Here is a 19,485-nt window from a genome sequence, read left to right on the forward strand (position 1 = left end):
CAATATCATGCCAAGAAATTGCCTCCGTTGAAATTCTGCAAACACCCCATAGAGCAAATTACATGGATGATTAATTTTGACCATTTGGTATATGGCCGTGTTCTAAGCGACACGTACATGAAGGTCATACATTAATTTCTTGAATGAAATCAAATCTTTAGCTACTAATGACTGCCGTAGGGGGTCGACCGGAATTTTTAGCGAGGATTTCTTGGCATGTAACAGATAGAAAACTCAGGGTCAAAATTCATAGAACAGAAAAGGGGTAGTGGCAAATATTTCATGTATATTTTGAACACAGTGAGAATTACCCCGGCACCCTTTGCCAAAAAAAACACCCTTTCTTTTTTCTTATATGTGCCTTCGGACTTTATGCTTTGAATTGTAGTTTCACTTTCCATATTCGGTACTTATTCAAATCTAAGCTCCACGTGGTAAAAATCACGTGATGCAGGAATATAGTATCTTGGAGTTCGGCTATTTCTTTCTTTTCGGGAAGGGACTCCAAGCAAACAACATGCATGTGTATAACGGCACTGTAGATTTTCGCATTAAATAAAGAAAGTTGCCGGTCCGGTACATGAATAAATTGGTTAGAAAGCAAGGTTTTAATTTTAATTAGATTGGAAAGCTTAATTCGAGGGTTAAACATAGAGAGCACAAAAAAAGGGGGGAGGTGTTCCACAGGGAATATTTTTTATCTTATGAACTGTTCATTTGAAAGGTTTATTATTTTTTTTATTTAATTAAAAAAGAGAAAAACATAAGACAAATTGTGAATGGTCTTTCTTCCTTTCTCCCATAACAAGAAATTGCCTCCGTCGAAATTCTGCAAACACCCTCATAGAGCAAATTACATGGATGATTAATTTTGACCATTTGGTATATGGCCGTGTTCTAAGCGACACGTACATGAAGGTCATACATTAATTTCTTGAATGAAATCAAATCTTTAGCTACTAATGACTGCCGTAGGGGGTCGACCGGAATTTTTAGCGAGGATTTCTTGGCATGTGCTGTTCTTATTTAACATAATTCATGTTTTAATATAGTATGCTTGGAATGTTAAATAAAATGCTATAAGAACTTTCAAATTGAACTGATTTAAATGAGAACTAATTTATAAGACATATGTTTTGATAGGGAAAATAACATCGCTCCCGCGGGATGTTGTGCAAAAGATTTCCTGCTCTAAAGTTAGTTTATATACATGTATGGCAATATGATCAGTGTCAGTTCCTAAAGAAATATGGACCTTGCGTTGTTAAGAGGAAGACCGTCTGAGCGAACTTCAGCACGGGTTTCCTCTATTCAATATTTTTCGTAAAAGGGGTGTTGAACACCTTGAGTGACCCATAATCTACCAATGAATTTAATATCTTTTATTGTACAATGAAAACTTAATGAGGAAATGTGTCATCCGTACTTGAAAAATGAAGACTATTTAATTTTAATCATGCAAAAGAAAGATTTCTTGGCACCATCAAGCCTTTTAAATGCCAAGTCACTTTGACATATTGTTTTTTTTAACAATTATTTGATCATCTTTGATATTTTTTTGATAAATTTTATTTACAAAGTTGGTTTATATACAATAGTTTAATAAAAATACCAAAATATATTTGTAGAAATAAACGTTTTTTATTCAAAGAAAATAATCAGAAAAAATGAATTGTGACTTTTTGTCTGTGACTTTTTGTCCTGTGACTTTCTGTCCTACATTCATGATACCGTAGGAGGTTAGTAAGTTTCATAGGGGGTTCAGGACGCGTTAATGGTGACGTCATCTATTAATGTTGTTGTGTTTTATTGTTTTATTTTTCAACAAAACGCAGCAGAAAAAGTCCAGCGTCCGATAAATTCGTTATACGGTTAACTACTGTTCCCCTACGGATCCATAGAGAGTGAATAAAATCCATAGGGGATTCGGCCCATGGCCTCATCCCCTATGGATTGTATTCACCCTCTATGGATCCGTAAGGGATTAGTAGCGAACCATATAACTTATAATAAAACGCTACCGTCTGTCAGTATATAATTCTTGTGAACACTTCTGAGTCAGCATGGTTTTATGGATTTTAACCAAATTTGGTGTGTAGTTAGTTAAGTCTGCAACAAAATCTAGAAACGTGTTGGTACCCTACCCTTTACAATTATTGATTATTTCCTATTGATTATTAAGGTCAAAGGTTAAGATCACAAAGAGACAATCCTTGTGGGCTCAAAAATCTTGTGAACACTTTAGTGTCAACATCGTTTTTGAGGGATACTTTCAAAAATTTTATTTTTCATAGTCCTTTGAAACATCTAGATCCAACTGCCATTTGTTTTTCAAGGTCAAAGATGAAAGTTCAAGGTCACAGTTGGATATAAAATATGTCTTTAAGATATATACATGGCGAGGATATGTTCTGTCTTGCGATGTCCTTGTTATGTCCAACCTTAATTTACACGAAATGGGGGCTGAACGTTTAATTGAGATAATTGGGCATTACTTCATAAGATTGAAAGCAATACTTTGTTCAATTTGACTAGTTCTTAACTATGTTATTTTTGTATTTATAACTATTTGAAATACTAAGGAATTTATACATCCAAGAACAGATGCCCAAATTTTTCGGAACTTTTCAATGTTCTTTACTACTGGACATCTTGCTACAACTTAACTGGATCAACCATTTTCTTCCTTATGTCTAGTGACCTTGGGAATAACTGCAATTTGATAATCATTTACATATATTTTATACGAAACTACCTTTTAATTTGAAAATTAACCTTGCATTTTTTATTAGTCCGATGTGACCCCCCAGGAGACTCATTGATATTAAAAGCAGCACAAAATACACAAAATACACGTATAGCACAACAACAAATGAAGTAAAACGAAATTTTCAGCAAGCAAATGGAATTCTAATGCAACAACGTTTGTAACGTTCAATTTGATTGGATAACGTCACTTTCTTACATGGCATCAATTGACAATTGATGCTATGGGAAGTACGCGCAAGCGCAGACGGCATATGGCAGATTTTAAATACATGTTTTAACGTTGTTTTCTGTCAGTTTCATTAGAATGGAGATAACAATATTGTATTTTAAGCTCCGACGGCATCAATTTTGGATTTGATGGTCGCAAATACCCGTTTACTGTCTCCGCTAACGCGTCGCCAGTAAACTTAATTTGCGACCATCAAATCCCCAATTGATGCCGTCGGAGCTTAAAATACAATACAGTTATCTCCTAAATAGAAGATAGATGTAGGCCGTAGTCATATATTATCGGACTGTAATTGAGAGCATAGTAACGCTTTGGTTTTTTTTTATACTTTTAGGTAGATGTATTTCCTGGTGTACCTCAACACGCAACCGTCGAAGAAATTATTGAGTATTACTTTAAAAAAATGTATACTGCTCATGAAATTTTAGGATTTCTTACTTTCTTGCATGGCATTGTTATCAGTAGAAGAACGTTTTACAGAATAACAAAGAAACTAGGCTTAAAGAGGAATCGTGCGTCAAATAGCGGAATGGACATTTATCGGCAGATGACATATTTGCTGAGAGAAGGCTATTCCAATCTGGGGTATAGGTCATTGTGGAAACTTTTGAACACGCAGTGTGGTATTCGGGTTACACAAAAAGCGGTCAGACTTATGCTAGGAGTGTTGGACCCTGAAGGTGTGTCATTGCGTTCATCACATCGATTGAGGAGGAGGAGATATTGCAGTAAAGGTCCGAGTTTCACAACTCATATTGACGGGTACGATAAATTAAAACCTTTTGGAATAAGCATTCATGGTGCTGTTGATGGATTTTCAAGAAAGATACTTTGGCTCAAAGCGATGCCTTCCAACAAAAACCCGCGTGTTGTAGCTCGCTTTTATATCGACTACATCAAAGAATTGAAAGGAGTGCCGCGGGTTGTTCGATGTGATGCCGGAACTGAAAATGTTGTTATTCGAGACATTCATATTGCACTCCGTTCTTCACATGGAGATCATATGTCTGGTAGAAATAGTTTTTCTGTTGGACGATCAACCGCCAACCAACGGATAGAAATGCTTTGGAGTTTTTTGAAAACGTATTTTACCCAATTTTGGAGAAATTTCTTTCATGATCTCATAGACGATGGATTGTTTAACAATGCAATTCCTATTCATCTTGAATGTATTAGATTTTGTTTTTTAGATATCATCCAAACTCGTTTGAATATTTTTACAGATTACTGGAACTCTCACAGAATCCGTTCACAAAGAAACCTGGAGGGAGTTACTGGAATTCCAGATGTTTTGTTCCATCAACCATTGCTGTATGATGCAATTGATTATTCTTACCCCTTACCGTGTAGCAACATAAGCATAGACAGGATTTCAGAGGTGTATACGGAAACGGTGCCGATGAAAGGGTGTTCTGAAGAGTTTCTTAATTTAGTTGAACTTGCAACCGACACTAACAGAATTGAATTCCCAGAATTTACCACAATACAAAATGCTTTGATTATGTACCGTTCTTTCATACACTTGTTAAATGAAATAAATTAAAATGAGATATTCCTGTATATCAAGACTGTCATTAACAAGATCAATTAAAAAGTGTTCTAGTGCTTAGAAACTCTGTTGTCCGTCAGTCCGCCAAACCCCCAAGTTATTGTCCATCTTTGTCTGTTCATTTTGTTCAACCGCTAGATTTACACCGAACAATCTCCAACAATTAATGTGTAAATCTACGTAAAATCGTATCTGGTCCTCCATTTTCAACTGGTTCCTTTTCACCGCATTAGATCATGATGAAACGTTGACTGAACAGGGAACCGCCTTTCAACTGGTTCCTTTTCACCACATTAGATCATGATGAAACGTTGACTGAACAGGGAATCGCACTGGATTTTCGAATCCACTCCGAGGATATTCCGACTGGATGAAGAAAGACCGATCTTTTTTTTATCATGTTTTTATTTTTATTTGTACTTCTTCAAACAGAAAAGGGTCGGCGGAATTAAATAAAATCTTCAAAATCGTTTTTATTTTTATTAAAAAATCGTGAAAACCAGGGTCGGCGGATCCGTAAACCAACAAATAAAAACAAGTGAAACTGCGAGCTACTGCTCACTGATGATACCCCCGCCGCAAGTGGATAATATTAATAGTGTAAAAATATGCAAGTGTTCGGTAAACAGGAAGTTTTCGAGTGATGAATCTGAAAACGCATCACACGGTATAGCCGACTTATATCAAGCCTGAAACCAAATTTTAGAAATCCTTTTAGTATAGTTCCTGAGAAAAATGTGACGGAAATTTTAAACTTGGTTATCATATGTAAAATGATACAGGTGTTCGGTAAACAGGAAGTTGTTGAGTGATGAATCTGAAAACACATCACATGGTATAGCTGACATATATAAACTCTGAAACCAAATTTCAGAAATCCTGGTTGTGTAGTTCCTGAGAAAAATGTGACGAAAAATATTCATGGGACGGACGGACTGACTGACAGACTGACGGAAGGACAGACAGAGGTAAAACAGTATACCCCCCTTTTTTTCAAAGCGGGGGTATAAAAAAGTGGCCTAAGACTGTGAATTTAAAAAAACAAGTGTTTTATATCTTTTTTATAAAATTTACCCAAAAAAGGATGGGGGAAATGGGCATGATTACATTTCCGAATGCAGGAAGCGAGAATATCAAAAATATTAAAAAAAAAAAGTTGTGGGCGGGTCCGTTGATCAAGGAATTAAACAGAAATACTTACTAGTTTCCTTTTCTTCACTTTTTCTTTTAACTTGTCTATCATTGCAATCATCTTTTCCTCTAAAAAAAATAAACAAACAAAAGGCTTTCACAGACATCAAACAGATTTTTTTACATTTATTTTTATAATGCCTGTTTCTATATTTCAAGGAACATAACTCCTGAGGTCAAACATGTCAAGCAATGTCAAAGGTGGAAAATTGTAAAAATTGAATTTGTCCTCAGATTGTCACAAGTTACAACAGATCACTACTCGAAAAGCTTTGGTTTAACTGTTCGTGAGTTATGAACTTATGGCATGGACAGGAAATGCAATGCTATTTTTTTCATTAACCATAGCTCCTGAACATGCTAAAGTGTGAAAATAGAAATCAACAACATCTTTAAACTTGACCTTCATTTTGTCATTATATATATTAACAAAATATCAAATCTAAAAAGTTTTGGTTAAATGGCTTATGAGTTATTATCTGGATATTACTGGAAATGCCATTTTTAAATCTTTCAAGATCTCCTGAATGGTGAAAATGAAAATCCTCTTTTTTCCACTTTACCTCAATTTCATCAAAAGTAACATGTTATAACCTGAAAAGCTTTGGTTGAATGGTTTAAATCATATTGTACAAACACTATTTGGAAACTGATCTACCAGTCACCATACATCAACAAATTAATTACACTTATTAGAACACACCTGCTTAACCGCAGGTATTTATAGAGCTTGGTTAAAAATAATTGTAAACTGTTGTAGAATGAATTTTTGTGAAAGATTTTATGTCATGTATGTCTGGAGAATTTCAGAAAAAAGTATCAAACTGAGTCATAGGCTCTTGGAGACAGGACAATTATTTCTGCCCTATCCCTTTTTCCAAAGTCCGTTATTTGTTTTGCTCTCTGTTAAATTCAATGATTTTTGCGTTTCTGAATACTAGTCTCAACATACATATAATATAAATAAAGTGCATTTGCTATTAACTATCAATTCCAAGTTTCGTCTCCACGTCAATCACTGCTAAAGTAGATACAGTCTCTACATATGGTCCGAGACCACAATTATTTTGTAATGCATTTCTTTTAGAACATAAATGAAAATAAAAAAAATCCAACCTGTGTTTCTCAAAGAAACTTTTACAGTGTGTTGTACTACTTTTGGGACAAATTATATCAAAATTATAGAAAACTTCATCGTTTCTAACTCAAAATATGGACAATTTTATGTTTAGGGCGTCTTGAAATCTTTTGACAGCTTCCGAAGTGCTAATTTTAAACCTTTTTCAGCTGGACCAAATCACTACTTTCCTTTAAAATTGAACATGGAGAAATAAATTTGGAAGGGGTATAAAAATTAATGGCAAGTAACCCACTGTCAACACTAGGGACTATATTTGTGAACAACAAAAATCAAGGGACGACAATTGTGGTCTCAGAACATATAGGATTATAATCTTACTATACTATTAGAATAAATGCAGAATAACGCGAAAATAATTGTCTTGTCCCCAAGTAAAGTTTAAAATGTGGAGTGATCCTTTTATCAATTTCACGGCTTAACGTAAAATAAAAAATGGCATAACACGTTGCACCAAAATAACCCTTTATTACGCCCCTCTTTTTTAAAGCTTAAAATCGAAAGTCTCGGGTATGACTCAAAAGTCTGTCTGATGACGAAATAATATTGTTCAATTTTTCTCTCAAAATAATCCAAATCTGAATAATCATAAGAATGGATGACAAATGCGATTATGCATGATACCTATAGGACACAGAGGCATGATGATTAATTTATTGGCGAAGGAAGAGAAGCGACACACAAAATGAGGTCTTCTCTTTTAGTAGTATAGACTGTGAGACATGATAGACGTGTTCATGTATCTTTAAATCATATGGCTACTGTATGTAGCATTTAGAAAAACAACAATATTTTAATTCTGGCCTTTTAAATTGTTTTTTTTTTAAAGAAAAATAACCTTTTCTAGCATGTCTATTAGTTAATTGTACTAACCTTCTGATTTTAAAGTAACTCTTTCATGTGACGGTTGTCTATCCACATTCTGAGTGAAATTATTGTCTACAATAAAAAATAATTAAATGTATATCATAATGAATACTTGTTTCATTCCATAAATTTATAAAGCACAATTTGACACCAATGTAAATGTACATGGGACAAAATTGCAAAAAATACAAAGTATCATGTAGACAGTCAATGTAGTGTCTTCAACAATGAACGAATCATTCATACCCTACAATGATGTCAATTACTGTTACTGAGTGTAATATTTGTTTTTCGTTTATTGGTTTTATATATAAATCTGGCCGTTAGTTTGTCCAATCTGAATTGTTTCACATTAGTGATTTTTTGGGCCATTTAAAGCTAACATTGCAGTGTGAGTCAAGGCTCCATGTTGAAGGCTACACTGTTACCAATAATTGTTTATGTTAACTGCTTTGGGTCTTGAATAGAGTTGTCTCAGTGGCACTCATACCACATTTTTTGTTTTTATATTATGTAATGTATACCTTAGCACACAAGTCAGATGGTAAAATTTGAATTATACATTGTACATGTACCTTGTGTCCAATCAATGTAATTAATTCCTTCATATATGCCCCTGTCTAAGAGGAAGTTGACATGCATTCATGTGAAAAACAACAAATATGATACAACTGACCATGCTGAAGCTGCATACCAAATTTCAAATAATCCCTATGAATGGTTTCAAAGTTTAGTTGACCAAAGACTTTGCAGACGTACATGATGGACATAAGTACGAACATGACGAACAGAGGGTATAACTTATATGCCCAAACACCAAAAGGCCCAGGCATAAAAAGAGTAAAATGCATTATTTTGTACCAACAACATATTATGACATAGGCAGATAGGTACATGTATCTGAATCTGCTTTAAAAGTAATTCTATCACAACGTTAGAATTAAGCTCTGGCTTTGCAATACTTCCAATAACTTTATGGATTTTTTTTACAATAATACTTACCTGCAGGCATCCATTGCTCGTCTTCTGTCAGTAACATCAGTAGGGTGTTTCCTTCCAAAGTTCTAAAGAAGTCGTGGTCCACTTCAACTCCATCAGCATCTAATACCAATCTAATTATATTGCTGTCAACCATGAATTTCTCCTTACCTTATTTAAAAAGAACCATGTTATTTAGTAACAAGTAGTCTGATATCGTGAACAGACTGTGTTTTAACCTAAAAGAGGCAAGACAACAACACTAGTTAGTAAAAGAAATGAGGGGAATAAATTAAAATTTTGAAGAGATAACAGATAGAAACAAAATTGTCCTTGTCAAAAATAAGAGCTACATGTATGCCAGGTGCAGCATGATACAAGTCCTAATATTTCCTGCTGCGTGTATACAGTAACATGGTGGATACAAAAATGTAATGAACAACATTAGTAATATGCTGAACATAATAACATGACGGTGACCATTTTGGTCTCTTTTATGTTTAAGCCCCTTATAGGTCAGAACACAAGACCTACTTTATAAATTATATCCAAAACAGAGTGTTTGAAATTTCATGAATCCTCTTGCAAAAAACATTGAAATCTGTTTTGTAATTGATGAACAAACATACAGCTTATTCCGATAGCAGACCAGAGAAACACTCAAGCTCTAACTCAACTTAACAAGTAATTACATTGTAGGGCATATAAAAATATGTGATATTGTATAAGGGTCAACTTACATTTTTCAATTAAATCACTATATGAAGAAGCCATTATTCCTTTTCTTATCATTCTATTGCCACTAAAAACTTTGAGTGGAATCTCTTTGCTATGCTGTAAAGGAGGATGAAAAAGTGTAATACATGTATTCATGTCACAAAAATTTTGAAGAAAATCACATTTATATACATTTGCATGTACAATAATGAAATATTGTTAAATAAATTAAGTTTTCTCACAACTTTCAAGATGAGTGGATAATAATTTCAAAATGAGGGAAAGAGAGAAATTAATTAAAACTATTTACACTGGTATATGCACATTTGTATGCCATTTAATACTGAAAAACACACAAGTTCCCATTAAACATGATGCAATCACAATTCAAATGTTTGAATCAGAATGAAAAAATGATGGTTGAATTTAACATCATCAGGATATTCAGAGACAAGTCTAAGATTATGTCTGATACAAAATTCAGCTGAACACCCAAAGTTTAAATACGTTTTTAGAAAAAGTGATTTTTTTAATCCTCACTTTTTACTGTTGAAAGTTGTAACAAAGGAAAAAGTCATAATAAATGGAAAATGGCCCCTAGCCTGCAGTTGAGCTGTTAATAATACAAAATTAAATAAAAATGCAGTGATTATTTAATGAAAGAATTCAAACAGAAAACTTAGACTTCCTTTAATATTTATAATATCTCCAGGTTTACAACACTGTAAAGAAATCCTATGATGTTTGTTTATTATATTCATGTTGTATGCTAAAATAAGTGCTTATAATTGAGACAAAGGGGAAATAAAAAACAAATATTGACATACTCAAGTAAAGTATCTAGGGTGCAACTTATGTGACCCAGTGGTGGATCCAGAAGTTTTAATAAATGTTCGATCATGTTTCAGTGATTCCCTATATAATCAACCAAATTTTAAAAAAAATATGAGTCTGTGTCCAAGCTCAAGGTTTTTTGGGAATATGACTTTTATGTTTTAAAAATACCAGTACATCATCATCATGGATAAATAATTTATCGAGATATCAATTAATGTAGTAAAGGCTCAGTGGATGTTTTAGCAAAATCCTTAAGTTGACCCATATTTTTTAATGTTTTGATATTATTTCACTCTAAAAAATATCAATACACAGACCTACAGAAGGAGTATGAAATTTTTACTCACTTCCATGTCTCTAGAATTAAGCAGGAAATCTTATCGTAACCCCTCAGGAGCTACTTTTCGGCATATGTCGGCATTTTAAAGTTGTTTTTTTTTTGCTTTCATATAAAGAACTTTTTATATCTTGACCTATAGTGCATAACCAGTTTTACCTTTACAGCCGATTTCTGAATCATTGAATGTGCAGGGAAAGGTAGAATCCTTGGTTAGCTTGCTTGTTTAAGTTGAATCGTGAAGTCATTATTAGGGTATACCACCCTCCTGTGGAGGTAGTCTAGTCTTGCAGACAAAAAGATTGGTTATCTGTCGGACTAGTCTACTCTTAAAGGAGGGTAGTTTACCTAACCTAATAGTGATTTGACAGTTCATCTAACCAAGGATTCTACATTTCCCTGCATACCCAAAGTTTAAATACGTTTTTAAAGAAGGATATATGATATCAGGAAATGTAAAATTAAGGCAGTGGCTATTTTGCTGGCACTGTAGTAAAAAAAAAATTGCCCCCCCCCAAAAAAAAGAAGAAAATTTACCCCCCAATTTGTTTGGAGAAAAATGGTAACGTCAACATGCAAACATTGTAAATACTTTAGTGACACATCTCCACTATTAATCCTGATACTAAGGGAGTGTAAATAGATTCCACTGTACCCTCGCAGCTCTCGAGAGGGTTCTTCGGATATCGGAGGAATTTACTAGTGCATACATACTTACAATGTTGAAGAAAAAATTGTCCCCCCCCCCCCCCCCCTATTAAAAAAAATAATAAAAAAATAACATTTGATCTGTATTAACCTTTTTTAATAATAGTTGTTGCATTTCATAATATAAATGCTAACTGTTAGTTCTAAACTCAGTGACATGTCTAACTTAATTAAGGTTCATCATAACAAATAGACAAATAGCCCCACCAGAACAGGAGTAGACTGTAAAAGAGAGGGTCCGCTCTCTCAACCCTAGCTAAATAAGAATTGTTTTATGCTTTAAAATTAGTGCAGATGAGAAAATTATTTTATACGCACCTCCGCCATTGCTTCTCCAGTTTGATAATGAAAAGGGCGCGAAACATTGCATTGAGGCGAGTTAAGGAACTTGTGTTAGCTGGTTAGTGTTCATTGGCTAAACAAACACGTGATCTACAACTCGTAATCGGGTAATAAGAACACACAAACTTGCAGAGTAAAACTCGCATAACGCGATCGTTATGAGTAACACGATTTTGATATCGCACGAAGTTTAAGAAACCAAACTCATTACGTGCCATATCAACTTGTAATATTGCGTTTTAAGACACTAACGGGTGATTTTAAAAGTCGGGTTGTTGAGAAGTAACTCTGCAACTCGTTATTTTATACTCGTGAAACGGAGAAAATAACTCACAAAGACACGGCACATATACGCTTCCGTACTATTATGTACAAACACAAATTAAGTTTTGTGCAAACACCTATTACGTTATTTGCAAACACGTATAGCGTTATGTGCAAACACCTATAACGTTAAAACATCTATTACGTTATGTACAAACGCCTATAACGTTATGTCTAAATACCTGTTACGTTATTTGCAAACATCTATTATGTTATGTGACAACACCTATTACGTTAGGTGCAACCATCCATTAAGTTATGTGCAAACACCTTTTACGTTATGTTCAAACACCTGTCACGTTATTTGCAAACACTTACTTCATTATGTGCAAATATCTATCACGTTATGTGCAATTACTATGTTCTTTATGTGCAATCACATATTACGTTATTCAAAACGGTAATTTCACGCAGATTAGACCTAAACGCTGTAAAAACCTAATTAAGCTGTTCAACATCTTGGTTTTTGAAGCGTTTTTTTAAATATTAAACATGCCAGGATTCATAAGATTATTTATCACATGAGATTGCATGTTTGATAATGGAGACACTTTTGAGGAAATTGGGAATGGAAACATTCATTTCAAAGTTTTTAAATACCCAGGAATAGTTGGAAAATTATCTGAATATGAGTTGACTTCGTTAGGTCTTACAAATGCAGCTGATATGATGAAATTGAGGGTAGAATGTATAAAATATGGCAATGAAGTTTAGAGATAGTTGGATCTGGGACATCTTTTAAAAAGGAGTATAACATAAGCGAATCAATACTTGAACACCTGATAGAGGCGAATTTTTCCGTGAAGGATATGGCCAAATTACTTTCTATTTCTGAAAGCACTTTGTACAGAAGAATGAGAGTATATGGTATTGGTATTAGGACATATTCAGATATTGATGATGATGATCTTGACAAAAGAATGTCACAACTTGTACGGGAATTTCCAAAATGTGGAGAACTGATGCTTCGTAATCTATTGTTTATCAGATTTGTAATTCAATATGTAATTTGGTAGCACTAGCGGATTCAGGGGATCCATCTCCTCATTGATCATCGTAAAATGATTTCGATAAAACAATTCTGAACTGATAATTTAAAATTTGATTTAAATCAATTGCGTTCAAAGTTAATATCACTTATAAATAAGCAAAACTAATTAATTATTATAAAAAAAGTAGATGAATGCCAATGAGACAACTCTCCACAAGAGACCAATTAATGACACAGAAATTAACAACTATCATAAATAAGCGTGGTTTATTGCCATCAAACTCTGTATATGGAGTTGACCCAGGGTTTACACCTAATCGCTATTTATTCCATTCCGGATAAGTTCTAAAATTACACAAATTTTCCATCCAATTCAATCTATCTTGGGCCCTGTTTAAACAATTCACCATGTATGATACTTTTTAATTAGACCTGTTGAACCTACCGTAAATACTTCAAACAAAATATTTTTTTACTTCAATTTTAATTCCGAAAAAGTTGATCATACTCTATCAATGTTTCTTGATGATCGCTTTCGAAAGTTTTCCCTCCCTCAGCTCACTATTGATGAAGTCTATTATCGGCGGCCTGACCCAAATGCGACCCTAACAGGAAGTTAAATAAATGACTGTTTACCCCGGATTGGACTTAATAGCGATAAGGGTTATATATACCGGGTTCGTTCGCTCTCAGTGGAAAACATTCACATACTACACGATCGCCCCTCCGTACATGTGTACCGTTCAGTTCATGTATATTCTGCCTTTTCTTTTATAAATATCTGCATGTCTTAGAAACAATGACTAGGTCTTTAACCACATGCATTTAAAAACATGCATTACCTTTTCTGTATATAAATGTATACATACATGTACAGAGAGTGCTGGGACTATATTAAATAGTCCCAGTAGAACGCGAAGGCGCGAGGTGCAAACGTTAACATTCTGATATAAAATCATTAATGATAATCATCTGATTGCATTATATAGCTGTATGCAACAATGGACTGAATAGAGATGTGGTGAAATGGTGTCACATGTTACGTAAAGAATTTATTTACAACTTTGAAGCGACACGTGTTTGTACTTTATTTTACATTTCCTCTTCCTTTTTTTTCAACGATGGTCCGGAAAAAATAAAATTGTTATTTAAAAAGCAAGAAAAATATCCGACTTGACACTTGATCCTTTTACTTTCTGGCATATAAATAATTGAAATGGGGTATCAGTACGATTGTTTCCTTTAAAAATGTCCTGTATCAAGTCAGGAATATGGCCATTGTTATATTATAGTTCGTTTATGTGTGTGTTACATTTTAACTTTGTGTTTCTATTGTGTCGGTACTTGTCTATCCCAAATTGAGGTATTTGGTTTTGATGTTATATTTGTTATACTCATAGGATTTTGTCTAAGGCATTGAATGCGTTTCCCTCAGTTTTAATTTGTTAGATGATGGTCAAAAAAGATTACTGCAGTTACAAAGAAATAAAATAAAAAAAGAAAATATATGACTTCATCTTTATCCATGATTTTTACAATTAGATTTTTTATCTGTTACTAAGATTGAAAAAAAAAATCTGTTACTGCATCCTAAGCAGACTTATTACAGGTATGAATAATGTGTTAGAAAAAAAATGCTATTGGTATTTAAAAGAGTGTCTACATTTGTACAAGAATCTCGGTTCTATTTCTAATAATATCATGAATGTGAATGAGTTTTATTTTCTTTATAATCTTGACAGGGAATTTGTTACGGGCCATCATGCCTTCCGAGATCAGAACAATAGATTTTTCCCACCTAAGCCTGACAAAATATTTTTGCCTCGCTCCACTCGACATTTCTCGGAGCATATTACATTTGCGCCAATTCTTAAAAATACAATCTTTCATTTGCGCCAAAGGGTAATATTTCAATGGTACAACAAGATGATGTTATACCTCAGAGTGTGACAAGTTGTTTATGTGTAAGAAAAATTACTTTCAAAGACAGAATAACACTTGAACTTGACATGAACAGACCTATAACTTTACTATAGTCTATAGTGCTTACATTGGCGGATCCAAAACGGGGTGGGTGGGTATTCCGGGGATTGAAACCCCACCTTTTGTTGGTCGCTTAATGCATTTGAACGGGGGCATATAGTAGGAACACATTCCCCTTTCTTTTGTCCTGGGTTGGGACCCCCCTTTTTAAAATGACTGGATCCGCCCCTGCAATTTTACCATGTGTTTATAGTTTTTTCTTTTATTTTTATTTTTTTATGTTTAGTAATCACGTTAATTTATAACAGAACTGTGTTTTTCATTTCTTGTATGGTTCATGTTGACCGTTTTTTTTTACGGTAATATGGTTTCTGTAATAGCTATCCAATGAAAACGCTGTCAGTGTCAGATGAGGAGGCCAGAAGGAGATCTGACACTGACACACCAAGTTCATGTGATAACTATTTAATATCCTAGCTGTTTTAAATAAGACGAAAAAAAACATTTACAACTCATAAAATCTAGTTTGGAACGCCACATAATATATTTTGTATATTACTATATCATATATACCCTTAATGACCCCCGAACAAAGATGAGTGTTTAAATATGAAACCATGTGAACTCGCCCCACTGGCCAATCGGCCCACACTCTATCGCCACTTTCCAAAAAAACGGCCCCTTGTTTACCAATTCGCCCTTTTTATGAACATTGTAAAATGTGATTGAACAACCAGTCTGATAACTCGCTTTATTTATGAAAAGGGTTAAATTTCACTGATTAAAGGTCTGCTTATTCCCCCCAATTATGAAAATGTATGTCTTCCTTTAAATTAGATATGTTAAATTACTGTAAGTTAGTATCCAGTGTCCTTGTGTACTGGTTTGTGTCGTGGGTTGATATGCTAAAGGTATTGATTTCGAATCCCAGGAAAGACTGGATTTTTTTACATAAATTTTGAAAACGTTTTTTCTCAATGAATATTTCTAAGTTTTATTGTGAATTAAGCATGCCCGCCAAAATGTTACAAAACAAAGAAAGTCCAGCTGGGTAGGGATGATCCGACTCAGATCCCTCTGGTAGAACAAAGGAGCTGGGAGGTAATATACAATATAAACAAGTGCCTGTATAAAAGCATTTTTTTAAAAAAATCTGTTTATATTTTATTTACCTGTATTACATGTATACCTCAAATGAAAGGTTTCAGTTTTTTTTGGCAAAAAAAAAAGATGCAATTTTATTTGGCGCCAAAGAAAAGCCGATTGGCGCAAAAGCAATGCACTGATTTCCCGTACATTTGCTTGATTATCGAGTCTAAAATTTTTATATTTTCAACATGATAATATTTACCTATGAAATAAACAAAAAAATATTTGATGTAAGTGGTATTTTTGGAAATGTTTGTCCGATCGTGACAAAATTTAAGTAGAAAAAGTTCCATGATGGTCACAGAAACATAATCTTTCAAAATATCTGAAAAATACATTCAGAGAGTGAACAATTTTTGCAAGATCTGGAACAATGGTGGGTGAAAAATATATATATAACAGGAAAATAGCCGAAATTTCTTAATTGTTTCCTGCATTTTTTTTATGCGCCACCTATGATAGTAGATGGGCTTTAATGTTTTCTGGTCGATGGGTCAGATCGTCCGACTGACCCGCTTTATATTGAAGTTTTCGGTCAAGGCAGTTTTTGATGAAGTTTAAGTCCAATTAACTTGAAACTTAGTACACATGTACCCGATGGTTTGATTATTCAAATTTAAATGCCAAAAATAGATTCCCAACACAAATTCATTGTAATCCCTGTAATTCGAATCAGATAGAGGTAAACCTTTATGGAAAAAAAAAGTGCCGCTTTTTTTTAGATTTAAACTTTGTACCAAATTTCTTGTCCGTGAATATTAAAAAAAAAAGATGTGGTATGATGGCAAATGAAACAATTATCCACAAAAGACCAAAATGACACAGACATTATAGAACTATAGGTCATCGTACGGCCTTCAACAATTCTCTTCTACATTGTTCGGTTCATTGACGAATAGCCAATTGACTTAAAGGGTAGATATATACAACTCCTATTCAAAACAAGTTACAAATCATTCCTACTGCTATGATCATGTTATTATTTTGAACTTTTTTATAAGGAGTGATGACTAGCTTTTTATTGTTTTAAACATTAAAATTAGATAACTACAAATACGGATTTACAAAACAACATCAGTGCGTAATTTTAGAATAAAACTTGCGTTACGTGATAAAGTCGAAACTCGCTCATTTTTTACACTACCAGGGTTGAGTTCAATATCGTAGCTGATATGAATATCTATGTAGCAGCTAGTCTATAATAGCTACACGTTTAATAGTCAAAATCTACGTAGCGCTACGTAGCAGCTACGATATTGAACGCGGCCCTATTTGTTTGTCATGACGTCCCATCTGCATACATGTCATCAAATGAACTATAATACTTGAAACCTAAAGTTACATGTAGCAACATTAAATGTATAAATAAAGAATATTTTCCTTTTTTATATTCTTGAAAATTATATTTTAATATCCAAGTGAAATCAACGAATATTGCAAAACGTACAGACAAACTTCGCATTTGTTGGCTATTTGTGGTTCTACTGTACCGAATGTACGACAAAAACAATGATAATCGTGGGTTTGCAGTTTAATAGTTATTCATGTTTTGACAAACATTAAAAATGAGAATAGAAATGGGAATGTGTCAAAGAGACGACAACCCGACCAAAGAGCGGAAAACAACGAAAGGCCACCAATGAGCCTTCAACACAGCGAGAAAATTCCGCACCCGGAAGCGTGCTGCCGCTGGCCCCTAAACAACGATGTGTACTAGTTCAGTGGTACATGAAATGCACGTCATACGGAACCCCGAATATAAATGAATTAAAGTAAAACAAATAAAGCAAAACCATCAAAGGCTATAGCACGGCCGACACTCGGCTAACCGAGAGATATGTCGGTTAATCTATATTGAGTATGCGGCTATATCGGCTATGGGTCTGTTAATCGGGTTGGCTAAAGTCTGTTAATCAGGTGTTATCGTGAAAATCAGTGCAAGGTCAGCATGTTTCATTGTATAACTTTTTAATTATATTTATATCATAAAAACTATTCATGTCTGACAAAATGATTTGGAGTTCTGAATCCAGTAATGTAATTATATTTTTTCTAGCTTCAATAAACGATCTATAAAATGAAAAGGCGAGTTACTCATCAGTAAATTTATACACATTTTACACACACAAAATGTACACAAAAATGACAAGTTGGTTCAGTTTACTTGCATGCAATCTTTTCAACATCGAAAAAAGACTGGCATTATGTTTGTTTACCATATTAACATCAATATGTGAAAAATCTTCACGAAAAACTACTTTGGTGACATAAATCAATTTTTAATAAAAATATGGTCTGTTAATGGGTCGGATGTATAAAACTTGGTCTGTTAATTGGTCTGTTAAGAGTTATGAATGACATTACAAGTATAATTTAATTGTTAAATGGGGTGTTATCTGAATAAAGAGATGGGCCCAATATTAGTGGCTAGAGTAAATGGAAACACACATGAACAATGAACATAAGTTTAGACAATGGAATCTGAAAATTGATAAAAATGATTTTAAAAAGTGTAAAATCAGAGTAATATTAATTTCATCAAAGAATGGTCGCATATATTATGTGGATTCTGTTTCATTGATATGAATGGCACCAATGTGTCATTTACATAGTTAACAAGTACATAAATCAGAGATGAACTTCGTAATGTTTTGAATTTTTTTATCAAATGAACTGAAATATGTTTATAATGCAAACCTTTCAACATCAACCTTTCTCTACACCACTCGATAGAAAAACAAGCACGTTTGCGGACTGCGAGTCGGCTAAAGGACTTACGATATCATTGGAATACATCATTACTCGAAAAATAAAATTAATATTATGCATTTATTGTGATTTACAGGAAAATAAAATTGTCTTGTTGTTACTTTAAATCAGCACCAAACACTAATATAAAAAAACACTTACTAATGTCTATTTCTTGTTTAGAACCACGGTTTGGAACTTGGTACAGACATTTCCTTAGGTGGCAGAAAATGAGAATGATGACTCGGTACAAAGGAAAATACGTACCGAAAATAAACTCCTCATAGATAACAGGATTGAAATTTGATAATTGCGCCTTATATTTACGCCAGACACGCGTTTCGGCTACGAAAAACTCATCAGTGACGCTAAAACAAATGTTTGAAAGGCCAAAAACAAAGTTGAAAAGCATCGAGGAAATACAACTAATACCGGCGTCACACATCAGCGTATAGCTCCGGCGTGTTAAAAATCATTTACGCTGCCAATATGCTTTAAGCGTGAATTGGGCGTACTAGAAGCGTACCTAAGGCTAAACGTTTATCCGGCGTTCAAGAAACGTATGTTTGCGTATGTTGTATGTTTTTTATGCTGCATAAAAATCTCCTCGGGTTGTAGCGTTCATCAA

At 33.8% G+C, this 19,485-nt stretch overlaps 2 protein-coding genes across 5 annotated transcripts; one reads left to right on the top strand and one right to left on the bottom strand.

The window, feature by feature from the left end:
- The first annotated feature begins 499 nt into the window (after window positions 1-499).
- Window positions 500-4,611, top strand: LOC134721606 (uncharacterized). 2 transcript variants are annotated; one of them, XM_063584709.1, is made up of 2 exons: window positions 500-592; window positions 3,333-4,611. In XM_063584709.1, the coding sequence occupies exons 1-2, from the start codon at window positions 581-583 to the stop codon at window positions 4,539-4,541; spliced, it is 1,221 nt and encodes a 406-aa protein (XP_063440779.1). In that variant the 5' UTR covers window positions 500-580; the 3' UTR covers window positions 4,542-4,611. The 2 variants fall into 2 exon arrangements, with proteins under 2 accessions (XP_063440779.1, XP_063440780.1); XM_063584710.1 differs by having other exon boundaries at window positions 503-605.
- A 726-nt stretch (window positions 4,612-5,337) lies between these two features.
- On the bottom strand, window positions 5,338-12,018 carry LOC134721607 (lipid transferase CIDEA-like). 3 transcript variants are annotated; one of them, XM_063584714.1, is made up of 5 exons: window positions 11,639-12,018; window positions 9,462-9,555; window positions 8,746-8,892; window positions 7,750-7,815; window positions 5,338-5,807 (listed from the first exon to the last, which is right to left on the bottom strand). In XM_063584714.1, the coding sequence occupies exons 1-5, from the start codon at window positions 11,645-11,647 to the stop codon at window positions 5,731-5,733; spliced, it is 393 nt and encodes a 130-aa protein (XP_063440784.1). In that variant the 5' UTR covers window positions 11,648-12,018; the 3' UTR covers window positions 5,338-5,730. The 3 variants fall into 3 exon arrangements, with proteins under 3 accessions (XP_063440784.1, XP_063440783.1, XP_063440782.1); XM_063584713.1 differs by lacking the exon at window positions 11,639-12,018 and adding an exon at window positions 10,772-11,121; XM_063584712.1 differs by lacking the exon at window positions 11,639-12,018 and having other exon boundaries at window positions 9,462-10,223.
- Window positions 12,019-19,485: the final 7,467 nt, after the last annotated feature.

Source organism: Mytilus trossulus, chromosome 6 (genome assembly GCF_036588685.1).
Source record: "Mytilus trossulus isolate FHL-02 chromosome 6, PNRI_Mtr1.1.1.hap1, whole genome shotgun sequence".
Taxonomy (NCBI): Eukaryota; Metazoa; Mollusca; class Bivalvia; order Mytilida; family Mytilidae; genus Mytilus; species Mytilus trossulus.